Consider the following 27,780-nt stretch of genomic DNA (forward strand, 5'->3'; position numbering starts at 1 on the left):
ATAAAAAGAATTTAATGTTCAATGTGAAGGAGCAGTGTATTAATAGTACATCCTTTGATTTTTTCACAAAATAAATTTCACCAGATTTGTTGACCATGAAATTACAACCAAAACCGAGATATATAACAAACAACCATGAAAAATTCAGACCAGGCTTACACTATTTCTTTCTATCTTGAGTAACAATTACTTTTGAAACCCCAATTTTCTATGGCTGCAAATAGCTCTTTTGTTTTTTAATGCTACTCAAAAAAAAAAAAAAAAAAAAGATTTCCAGACCAAAATGTCCATATTGATTTTAAAGAGTATTAGCGATTGATTAGCAATAGAAGAAAATGAAATTCAAAGTGAATTTTAAGAATTTTAAACAGTGCAACTGTCTCAAGAGTACACTCACACAGTTAGCTATTTAAAGAGAGATAGGACATTAGGAAAACTCTTAATTAACTGCTGACTGAATTTTGAATCAATGTGCTGGTCTCTGTGAAATGACAGGACACAGACCTCTCATCACTTCTCTCTCTATGATCACTCTCAAGGTGCTATTGATGGATTTCCTAGTTTCAAATACCATCTGTACCCTAGTGAACACTGTCTATTGCTCTCCAGCATCCCCTCTGAACTTTGGACATGGCTATCCAAGTGCCAACTTCACAACCTTCCAGACTGCCCTCAGAGGCATTTGGGGAATTCTGAAGCTAACACACCCAAAGCCAAATTCTTGACTCTACCTTACCAATCCTGCTCTTCCCAGTTTCCCCCATTTCAGTCAATGATAGCTCCATCCTTCTAGTTGACTGAGCCAAAAGCTGTCGAGTCATCCTTGTTCCTACTCAGCTACCAACCTGGTCTAATCCTAAACCATCTCTCACTCGGATTATTACAATAATCTCTAACTGTGCCTATCTTTATACCTCTAAGGTCAGAGTAACAGTGTCATAAGTCAGATCAAGTCATTCCTCTGCCAAAATCCTCCTGTGGCTTTCCATCTGGCTTAGAGTAAAAGTGGAAGTCCTTCCAATGGCTGACGTGGCTATGTGCCATCTGGCCACCAACCCCCCCAAAGACATGGTTTGTCTTTGCTCATGACCCTATTTACTCACTCAGTTTCAGCCACACTGACTTCCTGTGCCACTCCCTTGAAGGACCAAGCATGCACCAGTCTCAGGGCCTTGGCACCCACTGTTCCATCTGCCTGGAATCCTTTTCCCTCATGGCTTACTCTCTTAATTCTTCCACATGTCTGATCAAGAGTGACCATAATCAATGAACTTCCCTGACATCTTATAGAAAACCAACACACTACCCTTACAAGATCACTCCCTATTATCCTTCCCCTGTTTTACTTTCCCCTATCACTTATGACCATTTGACTTATTATCTAAGTACTTATTTACTATTGGACCCCACTGTCCCCTTATGTGGAACATGGGCTCCACATAAGCAAACACTTGCTTTGTTCATCTCCTCTATGTCCAATAATGAGAACAGTATCTGGTCCCTGGTAGGCAGCACACATATGAATGAATGACAAAATGAAGCCCTTTCTCTAGATGTGCCAGGTCTGGGTACTTTTCCTCTAGGTATCTCCTTCCCTTTCCTCTGCTAGCCTATTGTTTTGCCTACCAGTATCCTCTCCCTTACGTCACAGGGATTTTCTGGAAAACCATTACCTAGCAGCAAAAGTTTTCTATATTTGAATGACAAGTTTATGGTAAAAACTGATCAAGAACATGCTGGAACCTATTCTCTTCTCAAACACTCCCAAGCATGCAGCATCCTGAGCAGGTCTCAACTTGGGCAGTGCTAGGCCTGAGTGCTGTGTGCTTCACTGAGGCCCTCGCCTGATACCGAGTCCACAGCAATGCTCAACTACCCAGCACCACTGGGGAAAATAAAATATTCCTGTTAACTGAAGTTTAACTCAGGGACTCTTGGTGAAAATAGCGCTAAAACATTAGGTGTGCTTCTTTATTCATAAACAGAATCTATGGAGCACACCTAAGCATTCTCTTGGTGACATATCTTTGCTTTGAACATTTGATAATCTACTGGTAAGTACCTGGAACAGGTAAATGCTCAGAACTGCTGAATGCTATGCTGTTGACATAGTTGTAGATGGCGGATAGTTTGAGATATAAGGATACACAGTCACTCACTTTAGAAGACTTCAACATAAATTTTTTGTTCCTATGCTTTTAGTTATTTGCATCTTTGGCATGGAACTCAAGAGAATATTGCAACCTTTTAAAAAAATTCCTGTTCCTAAATCAACAGCCTAGATAAAAGGTTTTCTCCAGAAAAATCATCAAATATAGTAATGGTATCACTATTCTTTAACTTGCCAGCTGTATTTTCAAGGTAAATTACTATTTCTCAATTGCTCATAATAAAATGCTTTTGTATCCTGTAAGACACTTACCAATAAGTTTACAAAACTGTTATCAGAAGATAAAGGCTATATGGCCCAAATAAAAATTATCTCCATAATGTCCTTAATATGCTTAAGAGAACTTAAGCACAAGCAACATTAAATTGTTTTGTCATTAGCATGAGAATGAGACAGTATCCCTATGGTACCTATGTATCAGGTGGCCTTTCTCAGGAGATTACTTGTACAATGACACTTCATACTGTGAATGAGGTTCAGAGGAGGCAATGAACTGGCATCCTTTACCCCTGGAACATGCCTATTACAACTTGGTGACAGAAACAGCTCCCAGTTGACTCTTCATGCTAAGAGCCAGGCTTGAACCTCAATTATTTCAGGAAAATTTATGAGTCACATATCAAATATTTCTCATTATGAAATAATATGACAATACATCTGACATTGCATCAGAGCTCAGGATGGAAAAGACCAGATGCATAAACCAATATTTCCACCATCCAAATAAATTCTCTTCTAATTACAGAAAACCATTTTAAAAAAGCATTACTGGTTAGGGTTTACATGGTGGTTTTTCTTTAAAAACTAGGCTTTCCATAAACTACTTGGCTCAAATGAAGCAAGCATTAACAAAGAAGTAATGCTGAGATTTTCTAAAGTAAAATGTACCAGATATTTTAATTTTCCCTCTTTTTCTTAAAGACTCAGAAAAGAGAACAAAGCAAGAATCTTCAAATACAAGCTGTCAGTGGAGTAACATAAAGGTGGATTATTACAAAAAACAAAACAAACATTAAACATTAAAGCAAGGCTAACAATATCCATTCATCTGAACCTCATTATTAAACAGTGCAAAGCTCCCTGCAAGTGGTGACTCGTGACAAGCCTAATTAAAGCTCCTGTCTGAAAACTATTCAAACCTGAAATTAATGAGTTACATGTCTTGAGGTTTTTAGCTGTCATTTATTTTCTTTCCAGACAAGACATTTTTAAGGCTTTTGGTTGTTTTTAGTACTTTATGAATGGGTTGACATTCCAACAATTGTTCCTAGATGTAGCCTCGGGTGGGTCTGTTTTGACCCTCAGTTCACGTGGACAGAGCTGGTTCTAGAGCATTTTCCATTCCAGCCACCAAGCAGGAAGTCTTATTTGCCAAGTGGGTAATGGTAAAGTCCACCCATGAACCCTCCAAGCACTGATTTCATTTCTCTGCCTACAGAAAACTCAGGAATGATTCATCCCCAACCTAGTAAAATCTTAGAACAGCGAGGGTGTTGGGTTGAGTGTTGGTGATCAGTAGATGGTCAGTGTCCCCTTTGCAACTTCCTTCTAGGGCCTACTCCTTGCCCACGGCTCTGCCTCAGAATTGGACTGGGGTAGGCCTGGGCCCTCTTTCAAGATGCCATAGGATGCCTGTGCCTTGCCTCACTCATACTGAATCAGAATCTCTAGGAGGTGACCTACCCATGCCCTGGAGCTTGGATACACCAGAACCATTAGGAATCTGTAGTGAAGCTATTAGGGGATGCTGTTTTACTTATATTTAGAATGATTTTGAAGTAATCATAGATTTGCAGGAAGTTGCAAAAAAATGTATGAGGAGAACACATGCACCCTTCAGCCAGCCTCTCCCAATGTAAACATCTTTTATAACTAGAACACAGTATCAAAACTAGGAAACTGGCATCAGAAAACACGTTCTCAAATGCTTAGCCCTTGGCTTCCTTGAGTGAGCAGGTCTTTCTTTATTTTGCTATTAATGTTGGGGTATGTCAACAATTATGATACTGGCTAGTGTAGAGATACCATGCATAGAGACTTTAAAAAAGCAATCATGTGCATTTTTCCCTGATTAAAAATAGCACAATGTAACATTTGAAAAATGTTAAAGGACAAAGTTGAGATGAAAATCTCTGATTTCACACCAGGGATAAAAACAGCTCTGACATAGGGAATATAGCTTGTCATTTCTATTTAGCTACATTTAGCATTGTTGTATCTTATGGGGAAAAAACTGAAATGACAACAGATTTTAGTTTTCACTTAATTAGCTATTATTTTTAAATAGCACCTTTATAAAGATGCACTGATTTGCTTAAACATCTACAGTGGAGTTTTTTGAATTTAGCAGAATCTTTAAATCTCAAACAATTCCTGAGTTGCCTTTGAGCAAGGAGAGCTATCTATCAGGATTATCCTGTCAGCTCAGGATTCCTCCATCTCACACAGCTCCTTCCTCAAAGACATGCAGTATGGGGTACAGAACTGGAGGTTTGAGAATTAGATCGGTAAAAAATCAATATAATTTCAAATGGGAGACAGTTCAGAAGAAAATCATTTTTATAGTATTCAGAGGAATAAACTGATCAGCTATGTACATTTAAAAGTGTTTTCTTTCAAGGGATGTTGCCATCACATAGTAGCTACTCATCAATGGACATGATTTTCAAGAGGAATATTACCCATTTTTTCATGAACAAACAAACTTGTCTCTGAATACCTAACCTGAAATTTTCAGGGAAACACTCACTACTTCTTTTCTAATCGATATTTGTTATATCTGAGCAAGAATTTATGTGAGTTTTTTTCTAACTTAATTTCTCAAATTGGAGACATTCACCTTTTGAAAAGCTTCCATCTACAATTTAAAGGTGCAGCAATGTATAATTACCTCATTTTCATCTTTTAGATTATGCTTAAGAAACAAGAACATTTAACCTAAGAAAAAATTACTTTCATTGAAGTTGAGGTAGCTAAAATTTTTAAGAACCTGAGGAGATATTGAAATTTGACAAAATATAATTCTAAGATCTTAATGCAAGCTAATGCCTTCAGTATAAGTATTTCACATGACTTGACATAGCAAGGTCATTTACATTAGTGTGATGTACTTATTCCAAAAATCTGACAAAAGTTTCATAGGTCAAAAGAAGCTAGCACATAAATTATCATTTATACTTCCATTTGCATAAATAATTCTCCTGATCCTATTTCTACCACTGACAAAATCTATAATCCTGGGCAAAGTGGTTTAATATTCCTGGTCAGTTACTTTAAAATATATATGTGTGTGTGTGCGCGTGCGTATGTATATATGAAAGGACCACAATCACAAAAGTACATTTGAAATGTCACTTGAAAACATCTACAATTGTAATCATTTAAGGCTGACATTTATCAGGGTCTGCACATTGCACCTCTTCTCACTGTAATTCTCTCTCCTAGCAATTTTGGCTACATTTATGAAAATGCCAATGATTACATCCAATCCTTCCAAGTAATCCTCTCCCCATTCCAGAACCCAAGGTCTAGGGAGTCACCTACCTCCTAGATCTGTACACCTGGTTGTCCCATAGATACCTGTGGCTCAGCAAATGTGAAGGGGATATTTCCCATCTTGGTCCCTGGCCCCACCATCAGCTTGGTTATCCAGGCTGGACTCTATCACTCCATTCCCTTTCATAACTATATTCAATCATCAAATTCTACTGATCTTACAATCTAGATCTTTCTGAAATCCAGTCTCTCCTGTTCCTTTAATTGTTCCATTTCATCACAGAGCAAGGTGACTAACAAAGATCCCCAGAAATGGTCTCTTCCCTGCCTCCATTCTTGTCCTTTAATAGACTACCCCTGCACACAGCAGCCTATGTAATCTTTTTGAAATAGAAACCTAATCATGTCATATTCTAGCTTAAAATCCTTAAATAGCCAGGAGTGGTCTGTAATAGTAGCTATTCAGGAGGGTGAGGTGGAGGATCTCAAGTTTAAAGTTGCTTCAGCAACTTAGCAAGGCCCTAAGGAACTTAGTGAGACTTAGTCTCTCAGTTAATAGGGCTGGGGATGTGGGATGTGGGTTCAACCCCTGGTACCAAAAAGAAACCAACCAATCAAAAAACCCTTAAATGGTTCCCTTCACCTTAAGATAAAAAAGCAACACTTCTTGATAAGGCAGGTTGAGCTCTGAAAACTTTGGCCAGGCCTTACTCTGCACTATTTCTTTCCTTCCCCCATGAACATGTGTGCCCCGGGCACCAAATCCCTTGCAGGTCCAGTCTGGTTTTTCACATTTGCACAGACTGCTCCTTCAGTTTGGCATAACCATTTCTTCCTAGTGAATGCTCATTTTTTTCCCAGAATTTTCCTCCTCTAAGCTTTCCTTTAATACTCCAATGACATCCCATGTGCCACTATACCACACTGATCTGTTTGGCCACATCACCCAGGAAAATGGGATTCCTTGGGGACAAACAGTAGATATCAACTCTAGATCCCTGAGTTTAATTGTAATGAAGGCTTTCTGTAAATGAAGGCTTGCCCTCTCACACAGTATAACATCTTATAAAACTTCAACAGCTGGAATAGTGCATGAAGAGAAACACTTAGAAATCAGACCAAATTTGCAGAGGAATTGTGTGTGAAATACAGGTGTATTTTATATTAGTGAACTAGTCAACAAATGTTGTCATAACACATGAGAAGAAAGAGAGAGGTCCATATATACATTTTAACTCTGAATAAATTCCAAATTGATAAAATATTTAAATTTTTAAAAAGAAACCAGAATACTATAGGAGCACAAGAGAATTCTTATATAGCTCTGATTGGAGAAGACTTTCCTAACTGGTATACAAAACCCAGAATCTATAACAAAAAAAAGTGTGCATATAAGCAATAACATCACAGGCCTGAGACTGCTTTCTTTTGGAGGGCCTGCTTACATGATTGGCCCTTGGCTGACACCTGGGAATCTGGATTTTGGAACTGTTCCCATCATTCTCTGATAAGAGTGGTTTACTGTGCCTGAGCTGCTCATATAAACAATGTGGTTCATGATGAACCCTGCATTCCCTTCTGGAAGTCTGGAATTTAGGTTACGTGCAAATCAGTGGGTGCCTATGTAACTAACCCCCAAGAGAAACCCCAGACACTTTCTGACAAGATTTCCTAGTTGGCAACATCTCAAACATGTTGCCACAACTTGTTCCTAGAAGAATTAAGTACATCTTGAATGACTCCACTGAAAAGGAATTCTGGAAGTTTAATCCTGATTTCTCCTTGACTTTGCCACATGTACTTTTTACCTTTGCTGGTTTTGTTCTATCATCTTTTGATGTAATAAACCCTACCTGTGAGTTCAACTGTATGTTGAATCCTGTGAGTCTTCCCAGTGATTCAATGCACCTGGTCTTTGGGTGGTCTTTGGGACCCTCAACACTAACAGAATAAACTCTACCAAATAAATATTTCAAAGATTCTTCATAGCAAAACCACCACTGAGTATGGTCAAAAGCCATATGGAAAAATATTTGCAACACACAAGTCAATGTAGCTATTATCATAAAGAATATCTTTATTAACAAGAAAAATTAACCCCCCAAAATACCAAAAACCCTGAAGAAAAACAGGCAGAAGACAAAGAATGTAGAAATAGAAATACAAATGGTTTACACCAAAAGATATTCAATTCTATTCAAATGAGATAAAAACAAAATAAAACTATGAATCTACATTTTCACCTATTAGACTGTCAAAGATCAAAAAAAAATTAGAAATCAGCCAGATATGGGGTACATGCCTATATTCTCAGTGATTTGAGAGGCTGATGCAGGGGGGTTGCAATTTTGAGGCCATAAGAAACTTGGTGAGACCCTGGCTCAAAATTAAAAAAAAAAAAATTAAAAGGGCTAGGGATGTGGCTCAGTGACAGAGCACCCCTGGGTTAAATCTCAGTACCAAAACAAAAACAAAAACAAACAAACAAACAAAAAACATTCAGTCGATATAGTAGGCAGAATAACAGCCTCCCAAAGATGTCCAGGTCCTAATCCCTGGAACCTGTTATGTTACTACACATAGCAAAGAAGAATTGAAGTTCCAAGTGGAATTAAGATTGCTATCAGTTTACATTGAAATGAAGAGAGTACCCTGGATTAGCTGGGTGTGCCTCATGTAATCATAAGGTCCTGAAAGTGGAAGACAGAGACAGAAAAGTCAGAGTTAGAAAAGAAGTGATGATGGAAGCAAAGAGTGATTCAGTTGAGAAGGCTTAGACCCACTACTGCTGGCTCTGAGGATGGGGCGAGGAACACAAGTGGCCTCTGGAAGCTGGAAAAGGCAAAGGAGAAGATTCTCCCTTGGAGCCTCTGGAATGAATGCAGCCCTGTTGACAACACCTTCATTTTAAACTAGTGAGACCCATTTTGGATTTCTGACCTACAGAACTGAAAAATGAGACTGAACCACTAAGTCTGTGGTGAGTTGTTAGAGCAGAAATAGGAAATGAATACCTTGGCAAGGCTGTCTGGGAACAGGCACTCTAACTGCAACTGCAAACTATGAACAAAATATTAAGTGGAGAAAAAGAAAAGTAAGACATGGCTACCCTCTTTAAGGAGTTAGAAATGCTTCCAAGGAAAGAGACAAAGAGGACAAAACTATGGATCATGTTGAAAGGAAGGCAGTTAAGTGTCACAAGTGAGAGAGGAAAAGCATGTTGGGACTGTGCCAAGGTTTACTTCCTGACAAACAGGCCTAGGGAGACATTGATGACATCTGAGCTACTCTGAAGGATGTCATTAAAAGTAACTAAACAACAAATGAGTAGTTTGGGGGGAATAAGAGAGAGTCATTTTAAACAAGCATTTGGTGTCACTTAAAGTTACATAGCAGCTATGGAAAAATATGAAGCTATAGATTTGGAAACCATGTTCAGAAAGGCAATGCTTATAGACATGAGAGTGAGAAGGACTATTGAGGGGGTAAGATGGGGCAAGTGGAAGCACAGATTTTTCTTAAAAAAAAAAAAAATCACAACTTGAAGGAAGCAGGGGAACCAAAAAAGAAGTGAGAGGTAGAAGGAACATGAGATTAAGGTCTCAGAGACTATAGGGAAAGATAAGTTTTTTAAAAAAAGAGGAAGAAGCATCTGGAAATATGATAGTCTAAATGGTATCTGAAGACTTCTGCTGAACACATTCAGAAGTGCTAGATACAACAGAAGTTTTTTTTTTTTTTTTTTTTTTTTTTTTTTTTTTTTTTTTTAATGCACTAATGGATCTGTGATGGAGGAGTAAACACCCAGAAGCAGGAATGTAGAGAGCAAGAGAACATACTGGCTTTCCCCTTCAGGGTACTCACAGAACTGGTTTTCATGGCCTCTTGGGGTACTAGAGATAGGACATGAAGTCTCAGGCCCCCCAAAGATGGAGTCAAATTAGAAGCCTGGCCTCCTAAGTGCTACTACTCAGGAAAGGGATGAAGGGGAAATAACCACCTTGAGGCTCCAAGAGAACTTACCTGTCTAGAATTTTGGGGGTTGAGGAAGAGAGGAAACAAATCTCTACCACTATCTGCCACCAGGAATTTATAGCCATAAATCAGCCTTTAAGTACTTTATAGCCCAAATCATAAAACCTGGATGGACCCCAAAACATCAAGTGGAGAGTTAATTTATAACCTTCCCAAGTTGGTGGTGCCCCAAGATGTCTGGCAGAGAAAAACACCAATCTTCTTTCAGTAAAACTGCCTTCAATTTCAGCCTGTAAGTATTCTGCAGATAAAGTTCCAAGGAACAGGAGTTTCCAGGTGATAATCAAAAAACATACCAGGAAACTAAGCACCACTTTTTGGTAGGAAAAGGCCATAAAGATATTGGGTATTATATTGATCAGATGCCTACCATAAGCTCTGTTTAATATGCTTGAAGAAATAAAAGGGTCAAGATTAAGAGTTTATAAATAATGGACATACAGATCTAAGAGAATCAAAAACAACTTTTATAACATAAAAACATAATAGTGGATTGTCATGTATGTAAGAAAAATAAATAAATAAATAAATAAATAAAAACTTAATAGTGGAATGAAAAACTCAATAGATCAGTTAGAGTTGTAGTAGAAGATAAAACCAGAAGAAATTACCCGGCATGCATCACAGGGGTCAAAGGATGTTCCTTTAATCAGTATTCTTCATATTTTACATGTTTTGTAAATGTTCTTTGATGTCTACTCAACATTAAAATGATATAACTTTGAGAGGAAGGAGTGGTAAGAGTCAAATAACTGCACAGTTGAAGAGGGTAAAACAAAGGGACTAAAAGTTTTATAACTTTCAAGGTATGAATTGACATTCAGAATAGTTCCCCTGGAGCAGGAGCGCTAGAGATCTGGTTCCAATGTGTTATGGAGTGGATTCTGTGGGGGTGAAGGTGGGCAGGGACCTGATGCTTCTGTGGATAAATGAGACAAGAGCTCCATGAGACAGGCAGTGAGGAGAAGAACCAATCATGTTCAAAGGCTTAGAGGGACATGGCAGAGGCCAGAGAATGGAGGGCCCAGCCTTGAAGGAGGCAGGAAGGGAAGACATTCAAAAGCATGATTAGTTCTTCAATTAGCCAAGTTCACTGCTTATTTAAGAAAAAAGTCCTGACCCAAAAGAAAGCAGACAACTAAGACATGCTTTAGTCTTAAGGCCTCATCTGTGTGGAAAGAAGGAAGTGTGTGCAGGTACTTCTCATTTCAATTCCCATGTGAAAATGAGTTATTCTCCATTTACCTATTTATTTGGTAATAAGCCCCAAAAGTAATGGTCCACTCAATTTCAGCCTCATTTATTGTTTAAAGATTTTTTCCAGTATTTTATTTACTTATTTATATGTGGTGCTGAGGATCAAACCCAGTGCCTCACACTATGCTAGGCAAATGCTCTACCACTGAGCCACAACTCCAGCCCTTCAGCCTCATTTAAAATGCTAGTGCAATCTTCAGTATTTTTCCCATTTCTCAGCAAAGCAACAAAGACACCGGAGGTGTGGAAGACTTCCCTCCCATCCTTTGGATGTGGGACACAGTGCAAAACCATCAGTCCCTGGAGGACTACTTGGCACAGCAAAGGCCTTGCAACCCAGTTGCTTCTCTCCTGAAATTCAAGTCAGCAAGAACAAGGTCCCTCATGTAAAGGTTAAATGTACCACCCTCCAAAACAAAAACAAAAACACCACCTTCATGACTATAATCACCTCGTAGAAGATAATGAGCAGGAAATACTACAACACTAAGGAACTCAATCCAGAATGTCACAGAAAAAGGCAAAGTGCATAAACACAAACTTGACCAAATCATGTTCCCCTGAAAGCACTAAGCCTGAATAGTCAAATATGGAAGGAGAAAAGGGAAAATTATTTGTGAAGAATTTTGTCCATTATATAGCTCTGCTTCCCACATTTCCCATTTCTAATTCAGTTGCTTTCTGGACTTAATACTGTGAAATTGAAGAATTTCAACCAATACTTTCTCAAAGTACAACCTGTGGTTTATTTATAATACTACTAATCTTTATGTAGCATCTTTCCTTTGAAGGGCTTAAAGTGTTCCACATATTATTACAATTACTATATTAATAGTCTTGGGGGAAAGTGTATTGAGGTAATCATCCTTATTCCTTTTACCTGCTGGGAAAATGGTGTGCTAATAACAGAACAGCTGACATTTATTGAGCACTTATCACATAGCAGGTAGTGTCATAAGCACTTTACATTTAATTCTTACAAAAACCCTATGGAATAGGGACTGTTATTATCCCCATTACAGATGAGAACACTGAAGTACATAAATATTATGGGACTTCCAAGGTTGCACGCAGGGACGTGGATGAATTGGATTCACACATGGGCCATTGGACTCCGTGGTCCACACTAGTAACCACAAACTGGAAGGGCTCCCAAACAAGTCCCTTCAGGAGTCTCCCAGGCAGTGGCTGCTATAAAACTGGAACTGGGTCTTGGGCTTCATTCTTCTAGCTCTAGACTTCCTGTATGTGAGTGTGCATCCCATGTGTTTATTCACAAACACAATCTTCACTTCAAATTCAAGAAAATCCATGTATGCCTAGAACTGTGAAGATAGATTTGAGCTTATTAATGCTGATGTTAACTTAAAATTAATGTTATTTTACCATTATCTGAAATAGTGTTTTTCAAACTTTCTTGACTATGATTAACAGTAAGCAATGCTCTTTAACACTATGAATACACACACACACACACACACACATACATATACATGCACACACACACCTGAAAGAAATGTTTCATGAAACCATACTTACCCATACTGGTTATGCTCTTTATAGTTTCTATTATATTCATTTTAAAAGTTCTGGTTGTAATCTAGGACACTGATGTTTTTTTTTTTTTAATTTATTTTTTTTGGTGCTGGCAGTTGAACCCATAGGTGCTTTACCACTGAGCCACATCCCCAGCTCTATTCATTTTTTTTTTTTTTAATTTTGAGACAGGGTCTCACTAAGTTTCTGATGGCTTCATTAAGCTGCTGAGGCTGGCCTTGAACTTGTAATTCTCCTGTCTCAGCCTCCTGAGTCACTAGTATTATAGGCAGGCGTCGCTGGGATTACAGGTGTATTCTGCCACACCTGGCTCTAGGACACTGATTTTATGGGTCACTAATAGGATGGTTTAACAAACTCTCATCTAGAATTTATACTATCTCTGTCCCATCTGAGTACAAAATGAGCAAACTATAATAAATGAAAGCAATGAAAGAACTTTGCTCCTGAATACATCACCTCAACAAACTCTCTTTTTTTTGCAGTGCCATAAGGTCCTGCTCCTGTGTGCACAATTTTGGTTTCTACCTTTATAAAATGCCACAAATCAGGATTTCAAAATTTCTTTTACCTAAAACTCATATTGAGTTACATGCCATTTATGAAAATTCAGTAAAATTTCTAGTGATTGAAAAGCAAAGCAAAGATAATTCAAGAAAAGAAATGCTTTGGTTGAAATATAAAATGTTATCAAAAAAACATGCAACAATCAAGTTAATGGTTTGGGGTGGACTCTGTGTTGTTAAACAGCTGAAGTTCAATTTGGAGTTTAAGTTCTGACTCAAACACACTGAGTGGTGAAAATACTAATGGGGAAGGAGGCAGAGAGAGCCAAAGGGGTGGTCTGAAGTAAGAAAGCCCACTCACAATCCATTCATCCCACGGCTGGGTTTGGAGCCCAGCTCTCTTGGCCTCCAGACACCATTTCATGGATACAACAGCAAGTTTACTTCTGCCTTCAAATGGCAGTGAAAATCACTGCAATAATCTGCAGCTGGTATAACAGTTGCAATAATATTCATGTAGTGATATTTTTCATGCAGGGACTTTTGTATTGTTCAATGCAATCGGGCTTAGAGCATGCTTCCAGGAAATCCCTTTTTGGCACACTCTCACATTCCCCACTGTGGCAGTTTGGAAACTTTTCTTCCCCTCCTGTCTCAGAGGAATAATTGTCCCTTCTCCTTTCCAAAACTGCCCTACAAATGGGGTTTAATCCCATCCCCCCTCTGCCTTCTCCAGGATCTTGTTTGAGAAAGGGTCCCTTCTCTCTTGCCTTGAAAAGTGGCAAGATTTCTTTCCCCCTTTCCACAAATACAGTCATTCACTGTTCTCAGATGCTAAGGGAGAAAAACTTCTTCCTTGGCTATGGCTGCTACCCCTACTTTTTATTTCAACCACCTACTCTCCCTTTAAGCCCCTGCAAACCGTTTGGCTTCTGTCCCCTCTCTGAGATCCCTTCCTGGAGTCCTAAAAGTTCAACAAACTTAAAGCAGGCCATGGCCGAGGCACTGGGGATACAAAGATAATGAAAGAACATTTCTCCTCCCTTCCATATGTTTCCCCAATGAAATCCTTTTCTGAACTCCCTACTGTCAACAGCCTCTCATCCTTCCTACCACTCAAGCCCCAAACACAATGACCAAGGCAAATTCATCCCTCTTCTCCGACCTCTCTGATGAAACTGCTGCCCAAGTCTGTGAAATCCTTGTCCTACCCCTTTCCACCTGCACACTGGTTCAGGCCCTGCAGCCCTCTCATTTGGATCTCTCAGGCATCTCCCCAGCTTCCTTGGCTCTCCCTTCCCACGGGTTCTACATAATGTTGTCTTCAACAGTATCATTATTTCTGAACCTTCAGTAAGTCTCCATTACTTCCTGAGACACAAGCTCCCCACCCTCACATAGCCTTCCATCAGGTGACTCCAAACCTCCCACTGCAGCCAAAAGCCATGAGTTTACCTTCTTAAACCCCTTGCAATGCTGTGAGCTTTCCCTCCACTGTGTGGAGAATCAGCTCTTGTCTCTATTGGAAATTCCACTTCCTCCACCTCCCCTGCCCACTGGAAATTATATCCATCCTTCAAGGCCCCACATTAACAACTATCAATCCCATGCAGGTTTTTCCAGTCTCCTTCCTGTGAGCCCCCAATGAACTTCCTCTGCATTTCTCCCACACAACTGCATGCAGAGTATCCTACATTAGGCCATGTGTATTTGTCATATCACTTTCCCTATACCTCACATCCCCAAATGGAACTAGGTATCATTTGTCCTGTACTACTTTCTCAAATGCCCTCACCGCTTCCTGACACAGCTCAACACAGAATTCCAAAATGGAAATCCATTTCTGAATCAGTTGCACCTGTTGACTCACTTATCAGGGACTGGCATTCCCAAAACAGTGTCAATACCAATCTGTTTAGATCTGCATCTTGTATTGTTTTGGTGACTGACTTAAACATTTTTTAAGCATGAATTTTAGTGGTTAAAACTTAAGAGAATGCAATTTCCAAAACTCTGTATGAGCAAATTGGGTCACTCCTTTTCTTTAGTTCATTACTTTATTGACATCCTAAAGGAAGAGACAGGGATTCTCAGCATAGATATGAAAAATATAGCCAAGTGCCACAGCCTGGAGAAAGCAAGCCCTCTGTGGAGGACTGCAGTAACAGCAACACAGAATCCCAAGCTCTGGTACTAGATCCACAATACTCAGAAACTGTCATCATCCTATTGGTTTCCATATGAAGATTTTCCATCATATTCTACTCAATATGAGTAATTAAAAAGCCATCATTATAAAATTCCCATGCAGTGGCTAGGTGTGGCTCAGTGATATATCATCTGCTTAGCGGGTCTGAAGCCCTGGGATTCTATCCTCAGCACTGCAAACAAAAACACCAAAAACAATAGCAAACATTCTTCCCATACAGAAGTCATTATGCTACGGGTGGAAAGACAGATAAAAGGTGATCCCTGACTTGATAAGCTCACAGTATAGTGGCTGTTAGTGACAGCAATTACAACATAATTATTACATAAAGCAAACTGAGGTAAGTGTTCCAACAGAAGGACCTGCAAACTCTAAAATGTGAGAGGTTAAGATGAACCCACCAAGAGGGTACACACATGGCAAGGGAAAGGACCCTGGACTGAGCAACATATTGAAAAACTAGTGTGTGGAGAATGGGCATTTAAGAGACAAGGGGGATACAGGTAAAGGTAATAGCAAAATCCAAACTTGGAAAGCACTGTGTGTGCCCAAGAACCACAGGGCAGTCCTGCATGGCTGTAGTGTAGGATACAAGGTATGAAGAGATCACTGAGTTTTTGGAGGTAGTGGGCTGGGGAGGTAGGGACACAGAGACATGATTGTTTAAATTCAAAACAAAACAAACAGAAAAAAGGGAAACCAGGTGGAGAGCATTGCTAGATTAGGAAGCCCAAGGAGAAATGGGAAGAAACAGTTGAATTATTAATGAGCAGAATCTATAGGATTTGGAATTGATGTGCCTATGGGACATGATGCAGAGCAAGAATGAAAATAAGTGACTTCAGATTATGGAACTTGAGCAATTAAGGATTCTTGAACTTGCAGGACTTCAGAGGGCAAAGAGCAGGCTTCCTGAACTGCAAAGAGGTTAGGGCACCAAGGAGCTTACAATTCATATGGACTTCCTAAGGAATATTTTTAAAATTTTTTAACTTTATTTTTTATGTGGTACTTAGGATCGAACCCTGTGTCTCACATGTGCTAGGCAAGTGCTCCATCACTGAGCCACAACCCCAGCCCTTTTTATTTGGGGGCGGGGGCTATGGAGGCCACTCAACCACTGAGCCACATCCCCAGCGCAATTTTGTATTTTATTTAGAGACAGGGTCTCACTGACTTGCTTAGCCATTGCTAAGGCTAGCTTTGAACTCATGATCCTCCTGCCTCAGCCTCCAGAGCAGCTGGGATTACAGGCTTGCACCACTGCACCTGGCTCTAAGGAAGATGTTTGAAGGTTACACTAGTTACACTCACTCAAGGACTCTAACAGGGCAAGATTTAGAAGTCATCTACACAGCAGTGACAGCTTAAATCATAGGAGTAAATGAAGTCTTTGAGGTGCAAGTGGGTAACTCAAGAAGAGGGCTGAGAGTGGAACACTGACAAGATGTTTACATTTAAGGAGAAGGCACAGGCAGTAGACTCTATGAAAAATATTTAAGATGGTGTGGGAACACAGAAGCCAAGATGTTCAGGAGAGTATTCAAATTTGTTGAATGCTAAGGAGAGATGGCAGACAATTAGGATGGAAATGAGCCACTAGATATAGCCAGTAAGAGGTTTTGAGCTTTAAGAAGGTATCAGCAATACAGATGGATACTGGTGATGAGGACAGGCTAGAATATTCTTCTCAGAATTTTGTCACTAAAGTGAGAGATGAGATAGTAGTTTAAAGAAAAAGCTAGCCTAATAGTTGACTTTTTTAAGGGGAAAAGATAGAGAACATGCCAGATAAAGGGAACTGCTGATGATGCATGATTTAATGGAAGGTGGAATAAGGTCTCAGTGCCAAACCTGCTATGTAAGCCAGTCCTGAAATTTCTGATAATGTAGGGCCAGGTGTACATAAACCAATACAGAACCTATTTCCTAACTGAACTTTCATAAATCTCATTCTCACTTTCAAAATAATTTAGAAGATGTGTTCACATAAACCATTATATCCTAATAAAGTTAGAAATGTTTCATATAGAAATATTTTAAATCATGTTAAATCAGAAACTTAGAGAAGGCTGAAAATGGATTCAGCGATAATGCTATCAGTGAATTTGTTTTCAAGCATTACATTTTCATCTACAATCAACATGAGACTCATGGTGAGTACTTCATATCCTTCTAAACTCTACAGCCTTCGTGAATGGTTCCTCCTCTCCACCACACATGAACTTCCTGTGATTGGAACAACTGCAGGTGAAAGTCAGGGAAAAAGAAACCTTATCTCATTAGATTTGATAAACCTCTGACATTTATTGCAAGAAATACAATAATAAAAACTTAAAACAAAAATATTTGTTATGCCTTATTCTAAAACTGAGTCTCAAACTGGAATACCTTGGAAGACAGATACTTTTGTAGAGGTCGTTTGACCTAAATAGTTAAGCATTTGTACTAAGTTTTATTTTGATATCTAATCAGATTCTTAATCATAGCCCATAAGAAGGAATGCAACTTTAATATTGGACTTTACTGATGTGTTTAGTGTCTGCAATTTTTTTTCTTTAAATCATAGCCATATGGTAAATTTTCTATTTTGTTATGGTTCTCTTTTATTGATGGGCATGCAGTGGGTGTTTCTTGGAAATGGCCAATTTTTATTAAAATATTTCTGGAAGAAAGAAAAAAAAATCCCCAAACATATTAAAAGACAGCTAAAGAGTTATAGGAAGAAAAGCTAGAACACAAAACAGCTCTTCTACATGATCTCTCTCATCACCTTCAGTTTAGTCTGCAGTGTAATTATCCTCTACTTAAAATATAGGTGTAATATATCCTCTACTTAAAATATTTTTTGAAGAATTATGTCCTTGCCCTCTACTTAGCAGGTATTCACCTCCAAGTGTGCTTAGCATCAACCAGAGGAGGAGGGGGATAAGAAGATGCAAGCAAGGCATGACAGAAAAAAAGAAGCCAAGACTGAGACACAATATAATGAAGAACTGAGGACAAGACTCATGGAAAGGTTTAGCTCAGTCACATGGTCAACGCAAGTGTTCCTGTATTGTTTGGTAAAGAAGTAGGAAATGTTTTAGGTAGACATAACACTGGATTTCTGTTATAAATTGAATCTAGAATGACCTCCAAAGGCTCAGGTATTGAAGGCCTGGTCCCCAGCACAACCATGTTCAGAGGTGGGACTTTTAGAAAGTGACTGGATCATGAGGCCTCTGACTTCATCAGTGGAAGGATAATTTGATCGAAAGTGGTAGAAGCTGTAGGAGGTGGGACCTTGCTGGCAGCTGGAAGTTTGCTGGGGCCCTAGCTGAAAAAGTGGGGCCTTGGGGGAATGTTCTAGGGAACTATATCTTGTCCCTGGTCCCTTCCTCTCTGCTTCCTGGCTGTCATTAGCTGAGAAGCTTTCCTTTACCACACTCTTCCACCACAATGTTCAGTTTTAATCAAGGTTCACAGCACAGGAGCTAGCCAACCATGGACTAGAACCACTAAAACATGAACTAAAATAAATCTTTCTTTAAGTTGTTCATGTCAGGCATTTTGGTCACAGTGATGAAAAGCTGACTAACACACTGCATTTCCTTTTGGACTAAGTCATAGATTATAACTAATTAAATGTGTAATAAATCCATCCTGCAAATATATATTAAATGTTATGAAATGACATTTGAAATGTCATTATTTTACAAAATAAACCTGCCTGCTTATTCAGGTGCTGGATGTAGTACCTATATAACACATATGTATTTTAAAAGTACATTCGCCTAAATGGCATTTGGGATCAGAGGATATGTTCCCATTTATAAGAGGAGCCACAAAAGCCCGACAAGCATTCTCCATTAGCACCAAAGTGAGGAACAATGAACTCTAAGAGCAGACCTCATAGTGATACACAGAGCCACCCCATCCTCTATTCCCTACATTTAAAAGGGCATAGTCAGGGATGGAGAGCACAAGGCATCCTGGGTAAAGCTCCTGTGCTCAGGAAGGGCTCCCATTGGCCTCCTGGCACTGAGGTTCAGTCACCTGGGTCAATCCATCTTGCAGACTAGCAGGAGAGAGACTTAGTCCTCCTGGAAGTGATTAAATCATATTTAATAAAACACCCCCACATACAAATCACACCAGGAAACACAAGGCAGTGAGTGAGTAAAAGAGAATCCCAGCCCGCAGGCAGTTTACACAGAGAAAGCCTGAGAACCTTCTGATGCTTAGGAGAGCCCTAGAATTTACCAGACTGTGGGCCAGAGGAAAGGCGAATCTTGTGAGGATCTCAAACATATCTCTTCTGCTGTGGCCTTCCTGTTTCAAAGCAAACCTCAGGTTTCTCATATCCTAGGGGGGCAAAGGAGAAATTTGACATTTCAGTCTACCAATAAAGTCACATGAATTAGCAAAAAATCTTTCATTCAATTAAGGGATTAGAAGAGTCACTTACCTAAAATGACAATGAATCTACACTAGTAAAAAATTACTTTACTTTATGTGGTATTTTGAAATAACTCATTTAAGAACACCTGAAAATATTCTATTATAGACATGAAAGTAAAGACAAGACAAAGGAACAAGCAGTAACAAGAAGACAGAGCTAAGCATCATTTGATTAAAAGAAGGAAAACAACCCCTACACATCTTCTGCCATGTCTACATTTACTGGTTTCTAAGAGATTTTTAAATTATCAAACGACATTCTATTCATACAAATTTTCAAAAGAGTACCTGCTATCAAAGATAATCTCAACATTGTTAAACATGTCATTAAAATACAGAAGCTCTCTCCCTAAATGATTGGCATTTTAAGCTCTCATACAAGTAATGGAGTAATATAATTTTACTATCCAATACTGCTTTCATACAGTTTCTATATAACCACACTAAAGTATCTCATATTAGTAATAACTTTACTTTCAGAAATTAATGATGATAACCAGATTTTAAAGGTAGCTTCCCACTATCATGTATAATTATAATGCACCAATGAAAATAATTAAAATATCTTCTAATACACATCTTTTTAACAGGCAGGAAAACCTTTTTTGAATCCAATTGAAATGAGCTACTTTAAATTTCAATTTGTATTATGTATAAAAATATAATACTCTTATTGTCAAGGCTGAATTGTTTTAAGGCTGTCTCTTTAAAACAATCAATCATGGTGCTGGGGATAAGGCTCAGTGGTAGAGCACTTACCTAGATACATAAGGCCCTGGGTTTAATCCCTAGTACTAAGAAAAACAAACAAGAAAAAAAAAGCTTAACAAGCAGTCATGGTGCTGTGACTGAGTGGTAGCTAAGCACTGAAAACATTATACTTTGCAATAAACTCTGAACTGTCATTTCAGAAAAATAAGCACTGTGCTACGCCCTGCAGCTACCTCAGGAGTGAGTCAGCCCCAATCCCTGCCCTATTGGGCATCACAAACTTTATACTGTTCAGAGTGATTTTTTGTTAGTTATCCCCAGGTACTCTTACAAGATTCATAAGTCGTCAGTCTGAAGGACCAGAAAAGGCTTCATCATCTAGAAGACATCCCAAAGGGTAAAGGAAGTATGAATGAGACTCTCAGATCTCTAATGAATACCCTGAGATCCATCACTCTCTATACAATAACATCTACTGGGCCTTACCAGATCCAGGATTCTGTGCTTTTTTTTCCTCCTTTCTATCATTCTTGGGATGGAACCTACGGCCTTGCACATGCAAGGCAAGTGGTCTACAACTGAGCCATATCCCAGCCTTTACTTTCATTTTTAACAGCATGTAACTGAATAAAATCCAACAACCAATTTAAATACACTGGGATGTTATTGTCAGTTCATGACACAAAGCAATAATCATCTGAAGGGAAAAATCATTTCAATGGGATGAGATATGCTAAAAGGTACAGCAATGGAGACTTGCAAACTCTGGGCTCAAGGACCTGTGAGGAACTTTCTTCCTAATAGCCATGGGTCAATGATAACTATCTCTAACTTAAATATTTATTCTGCTCTCTCAGGGATTTAAACAAGTACTTTTCATGTGCCAAAGCACAACTGATTCAAGCAACTTCTTTTTGCCATCTGATTCAGATGCAATTAAAGACACTTTCTTGCCAACAAGAAAATTGAAGTGGAAAAGGCAAATGACTCACAGGCAGTAGATCACCAAATCTGTAACAGAAATAGGAGCATACACTAACTGCTAAGTTCTACCTGGCCTCCTCAGAGTTTGACTCATCAGGGCAACTGGTAAAGATCTCCCAGTCAGACCTTCAATCTATTTATAAACTGGGTCTTATGTTGATATGATTGATTTAATGAGGTGCCAATTTCTAGAAAGCATTTCCAAAGAAACAACACATATCACTGTTGTCTTTGAGTCAAGTAAATGAGAATGAGGAAGAGAAAGACAGAGAAGGCTCTGTAATAGTATGGTTTTGCTCTATTTTCTAAAAAAAGATTCCAAATCTTGAGCAGGGGCTACCATGAGTCTTGCAGGGCAAAAATTCGTATATGCAGAGCTACCTTCTCCCCTGGTACTGGAGAAGGTCTCCTAGGACTTATTTTCACCATGTGAACATTGCTATTGGCAAGTATAAACCCTTACATGCATAGTTGGGATAGCTAAATGTGTAGGGATTGTTAGACTTGCTTTGGAAGACAAATACAGTTGTACTATGGTTACTGAGTGCAAGTGCAAGAGAACCTATGAGTGAGTCTTGATACCACTGCAGCAGATTTCTCTGTAACAACATAAGGTCTGTTACTGACAATATGAGGTATAACTCTTGCAACTTTGGTGCATCTGGGAGATAATTTAGCTAAAAACCTATGCTATAACATTGTATACATATGTGTGTATGTTTGTGTGTGTATGTGTGTGTATACATATATATTTGTATAAGTAAATGTAAGAATAAATTTTTATATTTTATAAAATATACATATATTTATCTGTACATATGTAAGATTTGAGAATTATGCCTAATGAGTGTTACTAAGCCTTTTGTTCTTATAATAAACAAAGGGTAAGAATGTGCTTTTGTTTTATTAATTTGGGGAAATTCATATTTAAGTAAGTTTTCCTATTGATAAGGCAGCAAATAGAATTTTTTAAAATTCCTCCTAAAATTAGTCACTCCAAAGTCTTCAAAATATCAACCATGGACTGGGGCTATGGCTCACTGGTAGAGCACTTGCCTGGTGTGTGTGAGGCCCTGGGTTTGATCCTCAGCACCATATAAAAATAAACAAAGTAAAAAATCCATTGGCAACTAAAAAATATTTTAAAAATATTTTAACCACATTTTTCCTTGAGTGCTTTAATGCATCACTCTACTTCCCAATAATCCTTTTATGCAAAACTCAAAAAAAGTCCTTCATAGTAAATCTCCATACTTCTAGATTCCAAAGGGTAGACAGAAACCAGGATAATAGATGAGGCACAAAGGTAGTTCAGATAAAAACAAAAACCAGATAAGGTAGGGAGTAGTGGAGAATCTCAGTTCAAGCTTGTTTCTGGTAGAGTGTACTTGTTTTGATCATTTATAAATAGAGAGAAAAATACTGTACTGGATTCAAAGTCCAAACCTAAGGAGAAGAGGTTGGTCTTTAGAAATCACAGTGCACAAAGCCTTGGAATAGGAGACTTGGGTTTTCATTCTGGCTCTTCCATTGGCTCCTTGGAAAACCCCAGGCAAGTCATGTTGTTTATCAAAGGCCTCATTCCCCAATTCATGGAATAAAGAACTTAGATTGGTCAGGGGTCAGCAAACTTCAGCCCAGGTCATTTTTTATATGGGTTCCAAGCCAAGAATGTTATTTTATATTTTAAAAGTGTTGGAAACAAAAACAAATTTAAAAAATTAAAAAAAATAAAAGTGTTGGAAACAGAGAACACAAAAAAGAATAGGTGAAAAGAAATCCTATGTTGCCCACAAAGCCAAAAATATTTGCTATCTGGCCATTTAAAGATAAGGCTTGCTGACCTCTGTGCTAGAATGATGGGATGATTCATAGTCACCTGACACAGTTGGAAGCATTACAACCTTCCAGGTCCCATCCTTCAGAGATTATCTTAAAGTAGGATCTGGGGTAGAACTCAAAGACCTACATTTTTTTAAAGTTCCCTAGATTGTCCTGATGCATATCTAGGTTTGAGAACTACTGGGACAAATGACTTCCAAATCCCTTCCAACTCTTTCTAAAATTCGGCATGTGCTACACATAGTAGTCTTCTGATACCCAATAGCTGGAAAATGGGTTTCTTTGCCAGGAAATTTGGCCTGCTGTTTACAAAATGATTGATTACCTTACTGTCTTTGGAGTCCAGGTTTGGCATTTTTTGGGAAATTTTAGTAGTCACCAAACTCTTTGAGCCTTGGGTTTGCCATCTGCAAGCTATCTACCTCTATGTGCTATGCTGAGGACTGAATGCAAATAACCTTGCCTGTTTTTGGATGGACATGGTTGCTCAATAAACAGTTACTATTTTATCTAAATTTCTCCCACTTACCACCCTAAAACACAATAGATCACTACCTCTGAAAACTAAGCAAAATTAACAAAGTTCATTGGAGGTAAGGGCACATCCCATTTTAAATATCTTGTATTCCTTTTTCCTTTCATGGTACAAAGGTGTCTAAGCTAGTAACACATGACATGAAGGGTCATTCAGAACAGACTAGAGCAAAAACCAAAAATGTTTAGATTTCATCTATAAAGTTTTCTTCCTACTCAGTCACGCTAACAAACTGTCCAGTTCTTCTAGTCCTCATGCACGGTGACCACAGAGGGTCTCATATATGAGAATGCACACTCAAGGCATTTCTGGAAATCTCAAATCATAAGGGGAGAACCATTTCTAGAACCTTACATGAACAAGAGATTTTGAAGTTTTAAGCCCACATTAAATTTCTACTATCATTCAACATTTATGTGTCTCTTTCTTTGTTTAAGAAAAGTACTGAATATCTTACTTTACAAGTAATATCTAGACCATAGGAATTTTCTCCTCTACTTGTCGCGCCTCCCATTTTTTCAATTCTTGAGATCACACCCAGAGGAACATCAAGTATTAGAGCAGAATCCTGTAATGGACAAAAATACAAAAGTCAGTATTTCTGTTGGTATAATTAAAATATCAAAAACATGTAAAAATAACCATAAGATTTCAAGGTGGGTTTCTTTTTTTTTTTTTTTTTTTTTTTTAGAAACCTGGCCCTTTTACCACTTTCTGAACAAAAATATGATATAGATCACATATGAAAGAAGCAAGCATTAAGATGGCCATATATATAATCAAAATGCATCCCTAAACATTCTCCATTGTACATTGCCTACTGGATAGAAACTAAACTCCTAGGTACATAATTCCAGGCCATGACATTACTCACAGTCTCTTTCTGTAGCTTCTCTCCCACAACATTCTGCCTCCAGCAAACTGAGCCCCTCCCCCATTATTCAGACACTCCATCTATCATCAAGACATATATATGCTTTGTTTAAGGCATTTCTTTTGTCTAGAATGATTTGTCTTCCCCAGCTACCAAAATTCTCCCTATGGGTAAAGCCCTGGCTTAGCAAGAATCATCTCTTATGAAACCTTGCTTCCCATTTAGATCAGGCAAATTAACCACTTCCTCCTTCAAAGTTTCCACAGCACTTGAGACAGACTCCCATCACATCACTTGCTTCGCTCTGTCTTGTTACCATGACTTTATGTCTTTATTTCCCCATTAGAACCTGGAAGCAGCACTTGTCTCCAGCATGAGTGCACTTCCCAAAGCAGAAGGGCCCAAATACACAGCAATGCTTCTCTAGCATTTGCTAACCAATGCTGGGTACAACTGGTCCATAAAACTGCGGGCATGATGGAATCGGGTTAGTGAAGTAATACCACAATCATAACAAAAGCAGCAGCCGCCACAGATGAAAACCTCATCTTGCCAAGTACTGCCATAGGGACTGTTGTATGCATTTTCTCATTTTCTCCTTACAACCATCCCAGGTTGAAGATGGAGGAACCATATTTCTGGCTGTTGCAACCAAAGTTTTAAGAACCTTCAGTAACTTGCTTAGTGAATATAGGGTAGGGTTGAGATTCATCAAAAGAGCCATAACAACAGCATTACACTTTGACCCAATCGTTTCACTCCTAAGAACTATATAGCTATCCTTCAACAGGAGGAGAAAAAGATACATGCATGAAGATGCTCTTTGGAGCCAGAGGTAGCTATCAGGGTAGAAAACGTTAATTAACTCAATGGAATGAGTTGTGGTACACGATCAAACAAGTCCAAGTGGAAAAAAGCAGCATATCAGTATATAAAATTCACTATAACAATAACAATATAAAATCTATATTCATATGGTTGAAAGCATAAAGGCTACATATTTTTTTTTTTCAAATCTTCATATGCTACATAGTTTTTAATCCAAAAATTTATTTGATGTTGTGTTAAGATGACTTTGACAAAAAAGAAAAAAAATTAAAGTTTTTAAATTTTTGTTCCTTAAAAATATTCTTTTGTGGGATATAAAAAAGTATTTCTTTTATTTTAGATGCTTCTCCTTAAAAGATCATATAAACACTAAGTTTCTTCATAAAATATAAATATAGCTCTAGATAATCTGGATTATCTAGAAATTCAAAAAGTATAATAGAAGACTGTGTTGCATCCATACTATGGAATGATATTCAGCAACAAAAATGATTGAATTAGCCAGGTACAATGGTGTACACCTGTAATCCTAGGAACATGTGAGGATGAAACAGTAGGATCACAAATTTGAGGCCACCCTGGGCAACTCAAATTTGCCTGTCTCAAAATGAAAAAAAAAAAAAAAAAAGTGAAAAGGACTGAGGATGTTGCTCCATGGCAAAGCAGCCCTGGGTTCAATCCCTGGTACTGGAAAAAAAAAAAAAGAAGAAGCAGCAACAGTAGTAGTAGAAGAAGAACCAAAGATATATGCTTCTTGGATGAACTTTGGGGGCATCATGCTGAGTTATTAAAGTCAACCTCAAAAGATTACATACATAAAGTGAATACATAAAAAAATTAGTAAAATTCAAGTATGGTCAGAGTCTAGTTAACTATATCATGACAAACAACTTCTTGGTTTTGATAAAGCAATATAATTACTGGGGGAGCTGGGTAATAGGTACAGGTAATCTCTCTATACTCTTTTTGCAAGTTCTTGTGAGTTCATAATTATTTAAAAATAAAAAGTCAAAGAAATGTAAGTATAGTTATCATGTAGAGAAAAAAGCACAAGCTCTTAACATGGACAAAATTGGAGTTTTGACATTTATTAACTGCACAATTCTGGCAAATTACTACTATCTCTAGGCCACATTTACCTGTAAAGTAGGGATGATAAGAGATAATGGATTTAAAGTACCTGGCACAGTGCCTGTCAATGATAGCTAGAAAATAGTGGAAGTCATTATTATTATCATCATTATCAATGATGACAAAGAACATCTTAGTATTTGGAAGATGTAACTGTGCTCTGCAAATATAGCAGATTGGTATGCTCTAGCAAGCAACTGACAGATCTCTCTGTAGTTATAAGGAGGCATTTTAGCTATTGTCATGGGGTCAGACACTTCACCACATATCTTAAATTGAAATGCTCAAAAGGAAAAACACTACTTAGTAACAGTGTGCATACACAGCTGCATATGATGCTGTATTTACTTCTCACTACAGTCTAGTTAATAAAAACATTTTGTTATGCTTAGATTATATTAAGATTTATGAGTGTGAACTGTATCTAAGTGTCAAATTTACACACTAAATATATAGACTAGTTGCTAAATAAAAGTTTGATACTTTAATATCAACATGGAAACAAGAATGTTTAAAAGTGAAAGGAAACCTTGCTCTTCTCTGTCCTTTTGTAGAGAAAATTATATAGCTCAGACTGCTCTGGCCCTACACAAAAGGAGAAAACAAGACCATGAGGAGAACCAGCCAGGTCCTAACCAAAGGCACCTACAGTCTAATGAGGCTACTTGCCACATTTTCCCTGAATGACACATTCAAGATCTGATAACTCAGCAGGCCAAACAGGAAAGTCCAGGAATAGGAAAATTAGCCTGTCTGGAAACCTGAGTCATCACTATCTAAATATCATTCAATATTAAAGAAGACTCAAAGGTTTGCTCTAACTTAAAATTCTGTGCCTCTATACGTCTATCTAAAATAGTTTAGAAACAAGTATAATAAACAAGCTAAAATAGTACATTAGTTTCCTCCCTCCCTTTCTCATGTACAGTAAGTAACAGGAATTGGATAATGGGGTTCATGAGGATAAGCTGCACAATGCTATGGTTTGGAAATGTAGTGTTCACCAAAAGCTCATTTATGAGACAATATAAGAATGTTCAGAGGTGACACGATTAAGTTATGAAAGGTATAAACTAATGAGTGGATTAATCCACTGATATGGAGTAACTGGATGGTTAACTGTAGACAGGGTATGGCTAGAGGAAGTAGGTCACTGGGAACAAGTCTCTAGGGTTTATATTTTGTCCCTAGTAAGCAGAGCTC

At 38.2% G+C, this 27,780-nt stretch overlaps 1 protein-coding gene across 4 annotated transcripts in view; it reads right to left on the reverse strand.

The window, feature by feature from the left end:
- The window catches only part of Mtm1 (myotubularin 1), a 100,819-nt gene that overhangs the window by 34,189 nt on the left and 38,850 nt on the right, over positions 1-27,780 (reverse strand). For all 4 annotated transcript variants that reach the window (XM_046453591.2, XM_046453586.2, XM_058582624.1 and 1 more), the window contains 2 exons: positions 24,202-24,312; positions 19,475-19,576 (listed from right to left, as the gene is read on the reverse strand). In XM_046453591.2, coding sequence (XP_046309547.1) covers positions 19,475-19,576; positions 24,202-24,312 — 213 coding nt within the window. The remainder of the gene's footprint in view (positions 1-19,474; positions 19,577-24,201; positions 24,313-27,780) is intronic.

The sequence above is a fragment of the Marmota monax genome, unplaced genomic scaffold (assembly GCF_021218885.2).
Source record: "Marmota monax isolate L192 unplaced genomic scaffold, Marmota_monax_Labrador192_F-V1.1 WCK01_AAM20220418_F8-fsc00142, whole genome shotgun sequence".
Classification (NCBI taxonomy): Eukaryota; Metazoa; Chordata; class Mammalia; order Rodentia; family Sciuridae; genus Marmota; species Marmota monax.